Source organism: Aulostomus chinensis, chromosome 15, assembly GCF_037954235.1.
Source record: "Aulostomus chinensis isolate RoL2024-O1b breed Wild chromosome 15, RoL_Achi_v1.0, whole genome shotgun sequence".
Taxonomy (NCBI): Eukaryota; Metazoa; Chordata; class Actinopteri; order Syngnathiformes; family Aulostomidae; genus Aulostomus; species Aulostomus chinensis.
Genome location: NC_141334.1, coordinates 17,738,681 through 17,754,717, shown reverse-complemented (window position 1 = coordinate 17,754,717; position 16,037 = coordinate 17,738,681). Strand labels below are relative to the sequence as shown.

The following is a 16,037-nucleotide window of genomic DNA, read 5'->3' as shown; positions in this document are numbered from 1 at the left end:
TTAGCACAATCAGTAGCAGAAGGGGATGAATAGAACCTTTGACTTCTATTTCATCTTTTTATATTAAACCAGAAATGTTTTAAACACATTAAACCTACAAGAACTTAGTCCTCCAAAATCTTCTCCTTTCGCACTCCAGGGGTTCTTTTTTCCTTCATTGCAACAGCATATTTCCATCCATTTTAATGACATTCAACAACAAAACACACACCTTTCTATGTAGCTTTAACACACTTGTGAGTTCCTCCTACACCAGAATAGACATTTGCATATTAACATCAAATGCTGTTGCTAATGAAGGTTTTCTTTCCCCAAATGTCATAAAAAAGCAAAAGACACTGGTAGAGGTACTTCCATACGACTGGAATGGGGTTCAACTCCCTGCGGTGTCCATGCTTCCAAATATGACATTATTTCCTCCATGCAGTAGTAAGATTTTTAATAAGCATTCATGTATTTTTCATGTAACTTTAGAAATATGCCCATCTTATATCATTTGATGCTGCAAATACCTTCTGAAGCTTGGATTGCTTGGGTCTATTGGGTTCACACTTTTTATTTCTAGTCATCAACAAATGCTTTGTTTGGGATTTTTCTGGTACCAAATCACCGCCCAGTCAAGGAAGCAGTTTCAGCTCAGTGCCTGATTGGGAAGTTAAAATATTTCCTGGTTAGGACCCGAACACTGGGCAGTGTGGGGGCCCTGCTCAAATCCAGGAACGTATTCATTTTTTCTTCAAAACAAATCAACATAAAAAAAAACTCATGAAACGTTGCTCCTCCAGGTGGTCTGGCAGTTACTTTACTGACTTTACACTTGAACAATCTTTCCCAGGGGCTTCATCCGATTCTCCTTCACTTTTGTCACTGCATACAAGCGACCCCAGCGATGGAAAATTGCAGAGCTTTATGAGGGGCTGCTGCATGCTGATGTTTCGCCATGATTCACGAAACCGTCACATCTCACTTTATTGTTTCAAGTCATGTAGATATGAGAAGACTGGACCACGGAAACAAACCTGTGTATTGGAGTTTAATCTCCTCTTCTATATATTAATGTGATATTCCTTGAGACTGCAATTCAATTCTAGATAACATCGCTAAATAAGTCGACAACAAACCTCTTCTTTCATAATTTCATGATCCCTTTATTTTAAAGGAATTTTGAATGCTAAATAAATTGATTTTCCAAGTAGGTACCATGTCATGTGACCGACGGACTCTGAATCAACACATCCATACACACACACACACACACACACACACACACACACATATATATACAGGGGTGAAAGTGAGCCGTAACGCAGTTCTGGTAAAATATTCATGGCCGGAACGGAGTTCCGTTAAAAAAAGGAGAAGGGAGCTGTCAAAATCCCATATTAAATAAAGAAAACCACGTCTGAACGTGTGGGAGGAAGGCATTCTCCCTGTTGCATGTAAATTCACTCAGGGGAATATGTACGTTCAAAACTGTTAGCATGGACAAAGACAAAAAGTGAGTAAATTAGTAGTGTATGGAACATGTAATGGGCTGCACGGTGGTGCAGTGGTCAGCACTGTCGCCTCACAGCAAGAGGGTTCCAGGTTCGAGTCCCGGCTCCATCAGGGATCTTCCTGTGTGGAGTCTCCATGTTCTCCCTGTTCCTGCTGGGTTCTCTCTGGTACTCCAGCTGCCTCCCACAGTCCAAAGACATCAAGAGGGGACGAGGCTGATTGATACTCTAAATTGACCGTAGGTGTGACTGTGAGAGTGAATGGTTGTCTGTCTCTATGTGTTGGTCCTGTGATGGACTGGTGACCTGTCCAGGGTGAACCCTGCCTCTCATCTGAAGGCTGCTGGTATAGGCTCCACCCCCCCACGACCCTTACTATAGTAAGGGATAAGCGGAAGACGATGAATGAATGAATGAATGCCAAAAAGGCGCATTTCAGAACAGGTCCAGGTCGAGAACCGGATTTTTCTATCACCCGTCTCTCCATCTTGTTTGGGAGAAACATGTATAGTTCTTCCTTCTCACTTCAAAACAAAAGTAGAAATGTATGTTTCTCTCTTGAGAAACATTCAATGTTTCTACAATGTTTTTCATACAATGTAGACCTGCAAGTCATGAGTAACACACTGCACTGTGTCACCTAGACATACTTTACAAAAAGGAAATTAATTCAGATGTTTGATAGCTTTACTCTTCATTTAGAAAGGTGTGTTACAAGTACATCAATAGCATAACAGCATAATGTTATGTATTATAATGTGAGGCTGCTGCCCCTTGGTTCTGCCCCTCTGTCACAAAGATTGTTCAATAGTTTTTTTAAGAGCTTCTTCCTGCCTGCTTGGACCTTTCAGCCGTTCCGTTTGTTGGTGTCTTGTACAATTCCTTCGAACAAAGTCAACTAAGTTCCTAATACTTAATTTTCATGAGTCTGTGATTCTGCTTTTATGTTGAAGGCAACATTTATAGATAGATAGAAAAATGTTGTTTTTTTACGAGAACTCACATCTTGTGGGTTTTTGGGGGCGTAACTTGTCAAGTGTACTGCACTGAAAGATGGAAACTAACAGAAATATATGTGCTTCATAGAACAGGAAATGTAACATCTTCTGAGGTCAAATCTCAACGACCAACACTTCTCTTAATTGTAGTGCACAAGGAACAGGAATACTGTCATTCATGTGTTTATGTTCCTAAATGTAAGTCAAATAGCCACTGACCTTCCTCTGAAAGCCTTATGGTCCGGATATATTTGATCCTGTTGGAGGACACCATGGTGCAGACTTCAGGAGAGAGGGTGTCCCAGCTGTCAAGGAAGTCTGACAGGTCCTTCACAATGCTGTCCAGCTGCCTATCATCATCAAAGATGTTTGGGACCCACCGGCCTTTCAAAGAAAAGTGGGGCTTCTGAAAAGAAGAAGGCTTTCCTCAAGACAGTCAGCATCTCTAATTCTCTGATTCCATAAATAGTTCATGGGTGTTAAATACATCACATGACTTTACATCACAAGGTGATCCTTCACTTTTTAAACGGATCAGGTTAAGTGTTTCCCTGTAATTTGATCATTTTTTGTTGCAAAAATGTTCCATAGGAATGGTAAATTTATTACATGTCAAGTAGAGACTTCCCTTTAGTTTATCATCTCCACCAGGGGTCCCCAAACTTTTTTCTGTGAGGGCCACATAACTTTTCCCTTCTCTGATGGGGGGCCAGTTTGTAACAGAAAAAGATCGCAGGGGTGCCTAAATGTAAAAATGTATTGTTTTCCAGAAAGCCACACTACCAAATAAAATGGGTTCTTCACAGAAAAAAAGTCAGGAAATATATGATGACACTACCAAATCACCCTCTCTGGGTCTAGGATTCTTTTCTGGGGGTTGCCAGATAGGGGCACAGACTGCAGAAGGGTGGAAGAGAATGTCACGTTCTATGCGTGTATGAAATAGTGACTGACTGACTGTGTTCACACCAAACGGCAATGCGAATTGTCGTGTCGCTTTGCTGGCAAATGACGCGAATATAAACATATTGATCCAGCGATCAAATTCGTGCGAATAAAGCAACGTGAAAATTCACGTCACGTTTGGTGTGAACACATCTTAATAGTTAACAATGAAAATAGTTCCTAGCTCGCTATCAATTTTATTATCAAATACAAATACACACATATGGAAAAAAAATCAAAATGCGTCGCTGGTATTGTTCAGGGGGCCGGGCCAAATGTGGAGGCGGGCTGTGTCCGGCCTGCGGGCCGTAGTTTGGGGACCACTGATCTACACCACTGTGGTCCACAATGAAGGTTACAAGCTCTTCCTTTTTTTGCCACCTGGCTTCAACTGCTTCTGCTGCTTTGTCCTGAAGCGAGAGAAATACCAATTATTTTTCTACTAAAACCAAATTTCTCCATAAGTGAATGTCACCAGAGTTTGAAGATGGTAGAAGCAATAAGCTGAGCAAATCTGATCAACAGTCGTTATAGTTAGAATTCTTCATTGTGAACCAATAGACATGAATGTTGTTATTTTATGTTGGAAAAAGGAGAGGAAATTAAAGGAAAAACAGTTTTAGAAGTCAAGACAGTCTGATGCCACAATTAGCGGTCCATGCTTACCCTGATCATGACAATGTGGCTGACATTACACTCAGCCTTAAGTTTCTTCCTCATAAATGTGTCAACATTGACAAGTTCTCCCTTGCCAGGCTTGACGAGTTCTTCAAGGGCATCAAAAAAATGCCAGCCTTTCTCAGGGCCTCGTTTGTGGAATGCCACAAAGGGATTTCTTGTTCCCAGACGGTACGTCACTGCAGCTGGCTCGTACCTTTGTGGATGGTGAGAGTAGAGTGGAAAAATGGGATGAACAGTCACAAATTAATTCAAACATAACAAAAATAAATACATAAATAAGTCAAACCAGTGACAATAAATTATTGTATATAATACTAATATAATCCTAAGTGTGACACAGTAAACTTTAAAGTCTTTCCAGTACTTACTTCCCACCAAGAATTGTCACCAGGAGTGACAAAGTTGTAGGATGCAGCTTGTGACTGAGCTTGTCTTTGTGTATCACTGAGACCAGTAGAAGACATGGCTGTCCATTCACAAAGACACGCTGCACTGTCCTTTCAGTGCACGGGACAGGACCTCTGTTGAGATGAAAGGTAGAACAGAATAAACACTAGTAAACTGATTAATAGGGAGTAGATCTGTGGAACTGCATTTGAGAAGGATTTGTAGGAATGAAACACCAGTTTGCAGACTGGAGAATGACCTTTTACTAGGAGCTGGAAGGGATGCAGTCATCCACCTGTCAATATCCACCTGTAGAGTAGGAAAGTCCTCACACCTTGAAACAAATAAACAAAACGCTTGTAAGCTATGTAGATGACATTAAATATGACCAGTCTCTATATTTGTTAACATATGAGGACTGTATTTGGTGTTTTAGAATAAATTAAGTCCAGTCATTTGATTTACAAAACACATGTATACATTTTAATTCTCCAGATTAAAAAAATCCTTACACCACGTCAACACAGTTGACTCTTCTTCTCACGACAGGACAAGCTGCATTCTTGCACCGTTGCAGGATTTCTGCTGTCGTGAGGAATTCAAGAGGACGTGCAACCATGTCTTCCTCTGTCCATACGCATCCCATGAGGTCCCTTTGAAGCGCCCAATGGTGTTTAGCCACAAGAATTTACCCTTAATAGGAATAAGTGGAAGACAATGGATGGATGGATCTTTTGTAGCACTGGGACAGACTTCACATCATTTAGATTTCCTGCTAGAAGTTTGTCTTCATCCGTGGATACCAGTTGCTTTGTATGGACCAGCATGGGAGACCATTGACCAGGCAGTCCTTTGAGTGTGAGGCGTTCAGGTAGGCGACAGTGTGGGGTGTGTTGTTCATGGCAACTGTGTTTAATTGTTCCCTGGACGTTGACATTTACAGGTATATCACCTTCTGTATCATCAGGGTCTTCTTCTATGGACAGGAAGTAAGTTGCACAACCAGAAAACTTGCAGACAGCCTTACCCCTCCAACAGACACTTTCAGTTTTTGGACTTGGACTGCATTTTATTTATTAGTCTTGAAGGACAGGACACCAAACTTGTTTACAGAGCCTATTTTGTGGCTCATAACATCAGCCAGCCTTCCTTCAAGGTTCTGTGTCCTCCTCTGTCAGCTGGCTGAATTGCTGCCCACTCCGTTCTTGTCAGGCTTACACTGAACTCTTGGGGGCAAGAGGGCAATTCTTTTCCAAAAGATAACCGTCTCTTCACCTGGTCCTTATCTCCAAACTCTGAGGTTTGGGTATCTGTGGTACATGAAGGACAGTGCCATGGGGATATGGCAGCAATGTCTTGAATACTTTGGAAGCCAACACAAACAGGGTGACACCAGTCTTTGCAGGCTCCATTGGGCAGACGGCTCATTAGGATCATTTGGCCGTCAACAAATACAAAATAAGGTGTCATCCACAAACAAAATGCTGTCAGTTTGAATGCACTCAGACATTTCATCTCCACTGGTTTCAGTCACAACCATTGTTTCTTCGTGTGTTTTCTTTATGCCTTCCTCCATTTCCAGTGGTTTCACAACATCTCTACTAACAGGCACCGTCATTATTGATGCTTTTTACAACACTGGGATCCACATGGGTCTCCTCTTGAACTGCTTCAGTTTCATACTGTTCCTTTTCTTCAAGTCTGTCCTTCATCTCAGACTCTGTCTTTTTTCCTCATCTTCCTGTTAATTTTCTTCAAGTCTGTCCTTCATCTCAGACTCTGTGTGTCTTTTTCCCTCATCCATCCATCCATCGTCATCTTCCGCTTATTCCTACACATTAAAGGTCTCGGGGGGTGGAGCCTATCCCAGCGTCAACGGGCGAGAGGCAGGGTTCACCCTGAACAGGTCACCAGTCCATCGCAGGGCCAACACAGAGAGACGAACAACCATTCACACTCACAGTCACACCTACAGTCAATTTAGAGTATCAATCAGCCCCGTCCCCAATTGCATGTTTTTGGACTGTGGGAGGAAGCTGGAGTACCAGAGAGAACCCACGCAGGAACAGGGAGAACATGGAGACTCCACACAGAAAGATCCCGTGCTGGAGCCGGGACTCGAACCCAGAACCTTCTTGCTGTGAGGCCACAGTGCTGACCACTGCACCACCGTGCAGCCCCTTTTTCCTTCATCTTCTTGTTAATTTTCTTCAATTCTTTCCTTCATCTCAGAGTCTGTGTCTTTTTTCCTCATCTTCTTGTTAATTTTCTTCAAGTCTTTCCTTCATCTCAGAGTCTGTCACTTGTTTCCTCACCCTCTTTTTTTCCTCAGTTGCCTTTTCACCAGAGTCACTTTCTGTTCATACCAACTGCTTGTGCTCCCTTGTATCACACTGATCATTTTCATAGTATTGAGAAGTACATGTATTCCTTTCTTTCTGCCTCAACAACACCCTTGTTCTAATGAACCTTCCGTCACTGTGCCATACAGTGTACAGCCATTTCTTTTTTTTAAATGATTGTCCTTGAATATTTTTCCTGCCCACATTTCCCACCTGGGGTGATTCCAATGTATCTTTTGAGTAAGATTTTCAAAAGCTGACAGTTCAGTGAGGATTTGGTCCTGTCCTCCTGACTCTGTCCATAAATCTGGAAGGCCGTGTCTCTGACCTCTTCTTAATTTCTTCATTTTGAAGCCTTAGTAATGAAAGAAACATGTATTTATAATGGTAACTTGGAGTAGAAAACAGTGCTCACATGCAAACTTTTTTTTGCAGGGAGGGGCTGATCAGTATTTATCTGAGTGCTGTCAGTATTTATCAAATATTGAATTTTTCTGTGCCCCCCCCTTCATTACCATATATATGCCATGTATATGTGTGAATGCACACACATATATATACATATATACTGTGTATATATATATATATAAAAATACATATATACTGTATATATATATATATATAGATACTGTATGTATATATATAGATACTGTATATATATATATATATATAGATACTGTATATATGTATGTAAATATATATATATATTAGGGGTGTGCATTGGCACTGCCCTCACGATTCGATTCGATTACGATTCAGCAGGTAACGATTCGATTCGATTCGATTCTACGATGCATTGCGATGCATTGCAATGCATCAAAATTCTACTGACCATAAGTGCTTTTTCACACACAGTAAAATAGCAGCTTTAAGACAAGGCACTTCCTGAACTCCTGTGCAAACATGAATCAGTAATTACGCTTACACTACCGTAACAACAGGCACCCAGCAATAAAAATATTCAGTTAAACACAGTAACCACTTATTACTTTGAAACTTTATTTCAAGTAGTAAAGTCAAGTGCAACATTTCTTAACAAAACAGAAGCTTAGCAGCTTTATGAAAATGGAAATTATATACCTGAGATGAGAATCCTATCTGGCAATCACATCAGTTGCATACAACAAAATATCAAGATGTGAAATGCCTTGTAAAGTAAACCAAAAATTGATTGAGTAGGCTTAGCCTACTAACAAATTTGTTCAAATAACTTCTTCTAAGTACATCATCAACAATCTGTTTCAGAGTGAGAAAATCTATAGTTTGACCTGAGCCTGCATCAAAACTTCTCAGAGTTCAGCATTTGGGAATTTCAAGGTTCTTGTGTAAGAACACAAGCTGATCAACATGGTCCGGTTTGAGAGTGCTTCTTTTTGCAGTGATAACATCTCCTGCAGTGGAGAACACTCTCTCTGCTGACACACTTGTCCCTGGGACGCACAAGTATATCTTTGCCAACCTAGAGAGGAGAGGAAATGTGCCCATATGGCGATGCCACCACTCCAAGGGATCCTCAGAGAGAGGCACAGATGGGGATCTACAGTACAAGTCCATTTCCTCCTCAGCACTGACATCGACAGTCTTACTTTGTACTGCAGGTTCACCAATGTCATTGAATGCAGGTTCACCGATGTCATTGAAAGCAGGTCCCAGCAAACTCAAAAGCAGCGATGAGGCCCTTCTTCTGGGAGCAGAGGGGCCTGCTGAGTCGGACACATCATCCACAGACAGCAACTCTTCCTTGATTCCTGAACTTTCTGTTTCACGAGCCGCTTCATCTACTTCTGTCTTATGTCTCTTCTCATACTGTGTTTGAACAAATAAATAAGAGCAAAAAACAGCAGTTAGCAGCACTTTCTCAGCCAATGCTAACATCACAACAGATAACTATTTTTCTCAGTCTTAACATTTTGCTGACTATGTAGCTTCTTATTGAACATTTATTATTACAATTGAATTGAAATTTATTATGTGAGTTTTACAAGAAGAATATAAATTACCTCCAGGGATGCAGCTTCTGAAGTCACTCCTGCGTAGACATCCAACCTCTCCTCCTCTGTCAGGAAAGGTAACCCCTTAAAGCGAGGATCAAGGGCAGAGGATGTGTGAAGAATTTTCTTCTCTGCCCCACTGTTGTACCTCTTAAGGAGATCTGTTTTGATGGCATTCTTCACATCGCGGATCAGTGGTTGGTCTCCAATAGTGTCTGACATGCTCTGGAGGAGTTGGGCATATACTGGTGCAATGAGGCTGACTGTAGGACTGCTCTCCTCTGACATAAAAACAGTGGCATCCTTCAATGGTTTTAATGTCTTCACTGCTTCCTCCACGTTAGCCAGATCTGCTCTGCTGAGAGTCACGATGTCACTTTCTTCTACACTGAGGGCAGGTGACAGCAGGGTGGCATGCACTGCAGCTTGCAGTTGCAAAAACCTCTCCATCATATCATGAGCACTATTCCACCTTGTGGTGACATCGGTTATCAGTTTAAGAGGACGTGTCAGTTTAAGAACGATTCGCTGGTTTTCTTCAAATAGGTGCTTTGCCTTTGTGCTGCGGTGGAAGTATGCCGAGATACGTTGGACTCTCCCCAGAAGCCTGGAGACCGTCGGCAATTTAAGCGCCCGCTGTGCAGCGAGGTTCAACGTGTGCGCGAAGCACTTAACATGAGGGAACTTCCCAATTTCAGCAGCACTTATCATAGGAATTGGTGACGGCGTTGTCCGTCACCAGCACAACACTTTTATCTGTTAGCTGCCATTCCTCCACAACATCCAAGAGTAGACTCGCCATATGAGCACTAGTGTGGCTCTCGTAAACTGCTCTTGTCTGGAACACGTGTGATACAATCTGCCAATCTTCGCTAACATAATGTGCAGTAATGGTTCCATGGGAATCTGTTGCTACTGAAGTCCAGGCATCAGTTGTAACTGCTACACGACTGGCTTTAGACATGGATTCCATTACCTTTTCTTTGGTTTCTTTATACAATGCGGGAAGCACAGAATCGGTGAAGGTAGCTCTTGTCGGTAGCTTATACCGGGGCTCAATTGTTTTAAGCATGTGGCGAAAACCCGCATTTTCCACAACAGAATAGGGTCGTAGATCCTTCGCTATGAAGCGCGCCACCTATCGTGTGATCCTCTTGGCTCTCTCGGAGTTGTGTGGCAATGTTGACACCAGTGACTCGTCACTTCTTGGCTGGGATGTGTCGACTTTATGTGTTGTTGTTGAAGCCAACTCAGGATGCCAACCATCAACATGGTTCGTGAAGTTAGTTGTATTTCCAACGTGCTTAATCTTCATGTGGCAGGTTTTACACACCGCATAAGTCTTGTCTAGTTTCCCATCAACTTAATAGAATCCGAAGTGTGCCCATATGTCCGCTTTCCAAACTTTGGGTGCGTTTTTAATCACCTGCCTTTCGCGGTCATCTCTCCGCGCTTCAGCCATGCTTACAGTGCTGCTGTTGCGCTAGCTAGCGCCGCCGCTGAGCATGTGGCTACATCGCGACGTTGCTCCGGAAATGCCACCTGAAGTAATTGAAACTTGACAACTTTATTGTTCTCTCGAGGCCCGAAAACAAATAGCGACATAATCGATTCAGGCACATTGCCGCATCGATGCTGAATCGGCCATGCCCCGCATTACGATGCATCGCCGAATCGATTATTGTTGACACCACTAATATATATATATATATATATATATATATATATATATATATATATATATATATATATACATATATATATATATATATACACGCGACCATAGCATATACACGCATATATACGCGACCATAGCACCCAGGATTCTGCCGAGGGGCTGCACCCACACATATTTAATTCCCCCCCCCCCCCCAATAATCCAAGTGCTAATTAAATTGTTTGTCCAAGTTATTTAATGTCTTAAAAAAGAAAAGAAAAAGAAGTACGGGTCATTATGGATCGCCCCAAAAAGTTTTATTCTTCAAAATGTTTAGTGCACTGTTAACTTAAAGAGGACACTTAGGAGTCTGGAAGCCTGTGATGTCATGCAGCCAAAACCAAGGTAACTGTAACTACGTATCAAATGAAGAAGCAGAAGCAAACAGAAAAAACACTGTAACAACCCTCAAATCAAAGGCTCGGGTCGTTGGCTCCTGCTGCGGGATGCTTCAACTTGTTCATATTATCAGAACATGATCTGTGGAGATGAGTCATTCTCTAAATTGTACGGGTAAGAGACGCAACCCTACCAGATGAAAGAAAAAGCAGTGAAATGTGATTTTGCATTTTCACAAATCAAATAAAGGTTTCACGAATCAGAGACTGTCTTTTTATGAGTCTGCCACCTCTGCAGGATAATCCAGTCCAAATTTGACAAGTCTAGGTGCAGTGGTTTTTCATCTGGACCTGGTCTAATGTGGACTAGATGAGGAAAAAAAGCAGTAAAATGTGGATTTATTGCATTTTCAAAAATCAAATACAGGTTTCACAAATCAGATACTGTCTTTATATTTGTCTGCCACCTCTGCAGGATAATCCAGTCCTGATTTGAAAAGTCTAGGTGCAGTGGTTTTTCATCTGGACCTGGTCTAACGGAGACTAGATGAGGAAAAAAAGCAGTGAAATGTGACTTTCTTGCATTTTCACAAATAAAGGTTTCACGAATCAGAGACTGTCTTTTTATGAGTCTGCCACCTCTGCAGGATAATCCAGTCCAGATTTGACAAGTCTAGGTGCAGTGGTTTTCATCTGGACGTGGTCTAATTTGGACCAGATGAGGAAAAAAGCAGTAAAATGTGGATTTATTGCAATCTCATAAATCAAATAAAGGTTTCACAAATCATAGACTTTCTTTTTATGAGTCTGCCACCTCTGCAGGATAATCCAGTCCAGATTTGACAAGTCTGGGTTCAGTGGTTTTTCATCTAGATCTGGTCTAATGTGGTCTATATGCCTAAAAAAAGCAGTGAAATGTGATTTTATTGCATTTTCACACATCAAATAAAGGTTTCACGAATCAGAGACTGTCTTTTAATGAGTCTGCCACCTCTGCAGGATAATCCAGTCCAGATTTGACAAGTCTGGGTTCAGTGGTTTTTCATCTAGATCTGGTCTACTGTGGTCAATATGCTGACAAAAACAGTGAAATGTGATTTTATTGCATTTTTATAAATCAAATAAAGGTTTCACGAATCAGAGACTGTCTTTTTATGAGTCTGCCACCTCTGCAGGATAATCCAGTCCAGATTTGACAAGTCTAGGTGCAGTGGTTTTTCATCTGGACCTGGTTTTATGAGGTCTAGGAATACAACAGAAATGGAGGAATATCCCCTTTGGCATTTTCACAAATAGAATAAAAGTTTCACAAATACATTCGTGGGTGTCAGGCAAAGTTCATGTTTTACCCAAAAGGTCTAAAATGTTTTCACATCAAAAAGTGTCCAAAAAAAAAGACATCAGTGCAGAAACAGTCGCCGTCCACGTTACGTTCACATCCCCTGGAAAGTGCTTGGTTTTCTTTGCATTGGTTTCACAAATATTAAAATGTTGGATGCATGGATTGGTTTTAATCCATGCAGGTCCCCTGTTCAAGAGTTTTCTATTCTTAAGAAACAACTGAACTGATATCAGTACTTCATGAGTACGATTGATGTCATGTATGTTTTGAGGCTCAGATCAAACAAGTGATTTCTACTAAATCACATTTCTTCAGTGAAAAAAAAGATCTGAGGATCTTTTGGAGTGGAGAAGCTGATCTAATAAATACTGACTCTGGATCAGCACGAACCACTCAGAGCTGTGTTGAGAATATAGACCCCCATCAACAAACATAACCACTTCCATATGTTTGAAGGTAGAAAACAGGAATTACATCATGACTCCTTTATAATTAAACAATCCAATACAAAATGATGAATATCAGGGTTGTTTTTTTTTAATAAATAACAATTTACAAAATTCACATACATTCACAAACACTGAACTATTATTGGAAATCGGACACCAAATGAAAAGTTCCATGTTGTCCTTCTGGTCAAAGATGAAGAAAATGGGGCCCTGACTTTGTCCCCTCCCCTTCGTTCCCCTCATATGTGGCCAGGTCAGGCCAGGTGTTGTCTCGCTCCATCTTTGGTATCCTGGGTTGGACTGTGAGCCCCAGGAAGAGGTGTCTGCTGGGCTCAGCTCCACAAAGGCCTGGTGAAAGTCCTCCATCACTGGTGCTTCCTTTTTTAGAAATGAAATACAATGGAAATTCATGAAGACAACCTTCTAATAATGATAATAGACTGGATCTGTTCTGGTTGTCACATACACATCTCAGCAGTCCAGTCCAAAAGGGGGAAATTAGGTAGATTATTCATTCAGACATATTCAAACTTTCACAGGTCCAGCCTTAAAATCTCTTACCTGGTCCTTTTAGTGAAGAGGTTTTCCATGTCCGTCTCTCTGAGCTGCCTCCCAGACCAGGACCCTTGAGCCTGCTGCAGGTGTTGATCCAAAGCTCTCACAGCTAAAACAGGGTCCTGGGTTTCCTGAGACTTGGGACATGGCTGGAACTTTTCAGAAGCTCGATCTCCTTCTTCAGGTCGAGCAACTGTTTCCTGTGAGCAGAGGGTTTCACCTTCATCCTCTCTTGCTCTTGTCGAGCCTGGATTTGTGCCAGCCTCAACGCAGATGCTGCCTCAGCACGTTCGGCTTCCTTCAGCCGCGCTTCTCCGTGCTGATACATTTCAGCAGCCTCCTGGCTAAGTTTCTCCCCCTCCTTGGCTTTTTTCATGACCTCCAGGGCCATGTTTGTCACGCTCTCTTTCTCTCTGTCCAGCTCCTCTCTCTGTTGCTTCAGAGTCTCTCTCTCCTGTGCCACAACCATCTCCTTCTCTCTCAGCTCTTCAGCACGACGCCTCAGTCCCTCTTGTTCCTGTGCCACTCTGCTGGCCTCTTGTTCAGCCTTCTGACGTCTTTCCTTTTCCTTGGCATGGAAGTTCTTCCAGTCTTCTGCCAGCTTCCTCTTCTCCTCTGCCCAGTCTTGCATCACTGTCCTGTACTCTGCTGTCACTTCTCCAAGCTGCTGCTCACTTTCACACAGCTGAGCTTTCACTTTTTCCAACTGGGCGGAGACATCGTTGCAGGTCTCACGCAGTTGTGTGTTGCTCTGGGCTGCCGACTCCTCAAGACACTTCACATTAGCCTTGTGTGTCATTTCCAAGACTTCTACGTCCTTTCTATGCTGCTGCTGGACACTCTGGAGCAACGTCTGGCTCTGGTCTCGCTCCAGTTGCAGAGCTTTTACCAGTTCCTCCAGCTGGAGGATACGAGCCTGATCCACTTGTCGCTGTTCAGTCAGTTCCGTGAGCTTCGACTGCATCAGCTGCTGTTGTTCTAACAGCTGCTGCAGATTTAAACAGCTTTGTCCTGGAACTGCTCCCTGGGCGTTCTTTCCTGTGGCAGGAGAGGCGTGATTGGTTGGGCTGGGTTGTTGGTGGCTGTTGAGGAACGGAAGAGGCTTTGTTTGTTTGGCCGTGTGTGTGGAGGTCTCCTGGAGGAACTCTCCGGCATCACTGGCAAGGAATTCTTCCAGCCGGTGTCTTGTATTGCGGGATCGAGTAGAGGTGTTGTGTCTTGGTGCTTTGTCTTGGCCGACAGTCTTCCGGCGGGGAACGATCCCTGCAGGGGTAGCAGGGGACTGACCAGGTCCACTTGTGGGGTTGTCATTTGACAGAGTCTTCTCTGAGCCACCCTGACTCCATTTTCCTGGCAGTTTTTCTTCATCCTTAAATAAACTATGAATGAACTCATCTGAAGCTGTCAGACTTTCAGATCCCTTCTGGTTGTTCGTAGCAGGCTTGTTGGGGCTCATCTGGAAGCCACTTCGTCCAGTATTCTGAAAATAAGTTAAAGAAGGACAATAAACACTCACTGCTTGAACAGACTGCATAAGTATTATTTGTAACGAGTATATTTCACTTAAAGTACACTTCAATAAACGAGATGTTAGTGAGAACAAATAGGATGTTGCTTTTTCTCCAGGTATCTTTTTCTGTCTGCTAACATGGGGGTGTAAATGGGTCAGAATTACCGGGCGCAGCTGCCCTGGCAGATTCAGCTTGTCTTCTCCGTCCTCTCTCACTTGTCCTCTGGAGACCTCTGGCTTTGTTTGTTTGGCCGTGTGTGTGGAGGTCTCCTGGAGGAACTCTCTGGCATCGCTGGCAAGGAATTCTTCCAGTCGGTCTCTTTTGTTGAGGGATCGAGTGGAGGTGTTTGGTCTTGGTTCTTTGTCTTGGCCGAACACACTGTCATCATCCATCTTAAATCTGACAGTCTTCCGGCGGGGAAGGGTCCCTGCAGGGGTTGCAGGGGACTGACCAGGTCCAGTTGTGGGGTTGTCGTTTGTCAGGGTCTTCTCTGAGCCACCCTGACTCCATTTTCCGTTTCCTGGTTCTGCTATTTTTTCATCCTTAAACAAATTATGAACAAACTCATCTAAGGATGATAGACTTTCAGATCCTTTGTTCTTGTCCTTCATAGCAGGCTTGTTGCTGCTCAGCTGGAAGCCATTTAATGCAGTATCCTGAAATGAATCAAATAACCTAAGTAAACAGTAATAACATAAAAAGAACTGTATTCTTTGTGTGTGTGTGTGTGTGTGTGTGTGTGTGTGTGTGTGTGTGTGTGTGTGTGTGTGTATGGGTCAGTATTTACCGGGCACTGCTTCACTGTCAGATTCTTCAGCTGAGGCTTGATTGTCTGCTTTTGTCCAGCAAAAACCTCTTCGGTTTTCTTCCCTCTGTCAGGGGTGGGTTGCTGGTGGGTGTGGCTTAATGGACCCACATGTTCTCCCAGGCCTTGAGCCTTGTCCTTGAGGCCTGGCCTGTCAGCGCTGGCTGACTTGTCTTCCTGAGGCTGTTTCTTAAGGCTTTTGAAGACCTTCTGTTTCACGTGGCTTTCAGGTTTTGTCGACCTTGTGGAATTCTCATTCTCAGGTCGAGTGGAAGTGTTGGCTTTTGAACCTGAAACACGAAACAGCCTATCAAGTAATTCTTTATTGGGACCTCCAGGTCCTCTCTTCTTGCTGCCTTTGGACATGTTGAAACTTTGAATCAGTTGCCTTCAAAGTTGTGTGAGGAACTGTTGATCCTGCATTTCTGGATCCGTTGTCTCATACATGACATCACAACATCAGAGGTTTTGCTGTCACCT

General features: G+C 42.8%; 2 protein-coding genes and 1 long non-coding RNA gene across 4 annotated transcripts; all 3 read right to left on the bottom strand.

The window, feature by feature from the left end:
- Window positions 1-3,744: 3,744 nt before the first annotated feature.
- On the bottom strand, window positions 3,745-4,589 carry LOC147249009 (uncharacterized). The gene is made up of 3 exons (XR_015119442.1): window positions 4,489-4,589; window positions 4,106-4,313; window positions 3,745-3,849 (listed from the first exon to the last, which is right to left on the bottom strand). It is a non-coding gene; the product is annotated as an uncharacterized LOC147249009 (long non-coding RNA).
- A 3,287-nt stretch (window positions 4,590-7,876) lies between these two features.
- LOC147249008 (E3 SUMO-protein ligase ZBED1-like) lies at window positions 7,877-9,523 on the bottom strand. Its single transcript, XM_086227033.1, has 2 exons — window positions 8,850-9,523; window positions 7,877-8,655 (listed from the first exon to the last, which is right to left on the bottom strand). Exons 1-2 carry the CDS (start codon window positions 9,291-9,293, stop codon window positions 8,146-8,148), a joined length of 954 nt encoding a protein of 317 aa, XP_086083159.1. The 5' UTR covers window positions 9,294-9,523; the 3' UTR covers window positions 7,877-8,145.
- Window positions 9,524-12,772: 3,249 nt separating this feature from the next.
- LOC147249007 (uncharacterized) lies at window positions 12,773-15,960 on the bottom strand. Of its 2 annotated transcripts, none has more exons than XR_015109269.1 (3): window positions 15,540-15,960; window positions 13,248-15,408; window positions 12,773-13,064 (listed from the first exon to the last, which is right to left on the bottom strand). XR_015109269.1 is itself a non-coding variant. In XM_086179166.1 (3 exons), exons 1-3 carry the CDS (start codon window positions 15,921-15,923, stop codon window positions 13,351-13,353), a joined length of 2,247 nt encoding a protein of 748 aa, XP_086035292.1. In that variant the 5' UTR covers window positions 15,924-15,960; the 3' UTR covers window positions 12,773-13,350. The 2 variants fall into 2 exon arrangements, 1 of the variants encoding a protein (XP_086035292.1); XM_086179166.1 differs by having other exon boundaries at window positions 12,773-14,721; window positions 14,917-15,408.
- Between the last annotated feature and the right edge of the window lie 77 nt (window positions 15,961-16,037).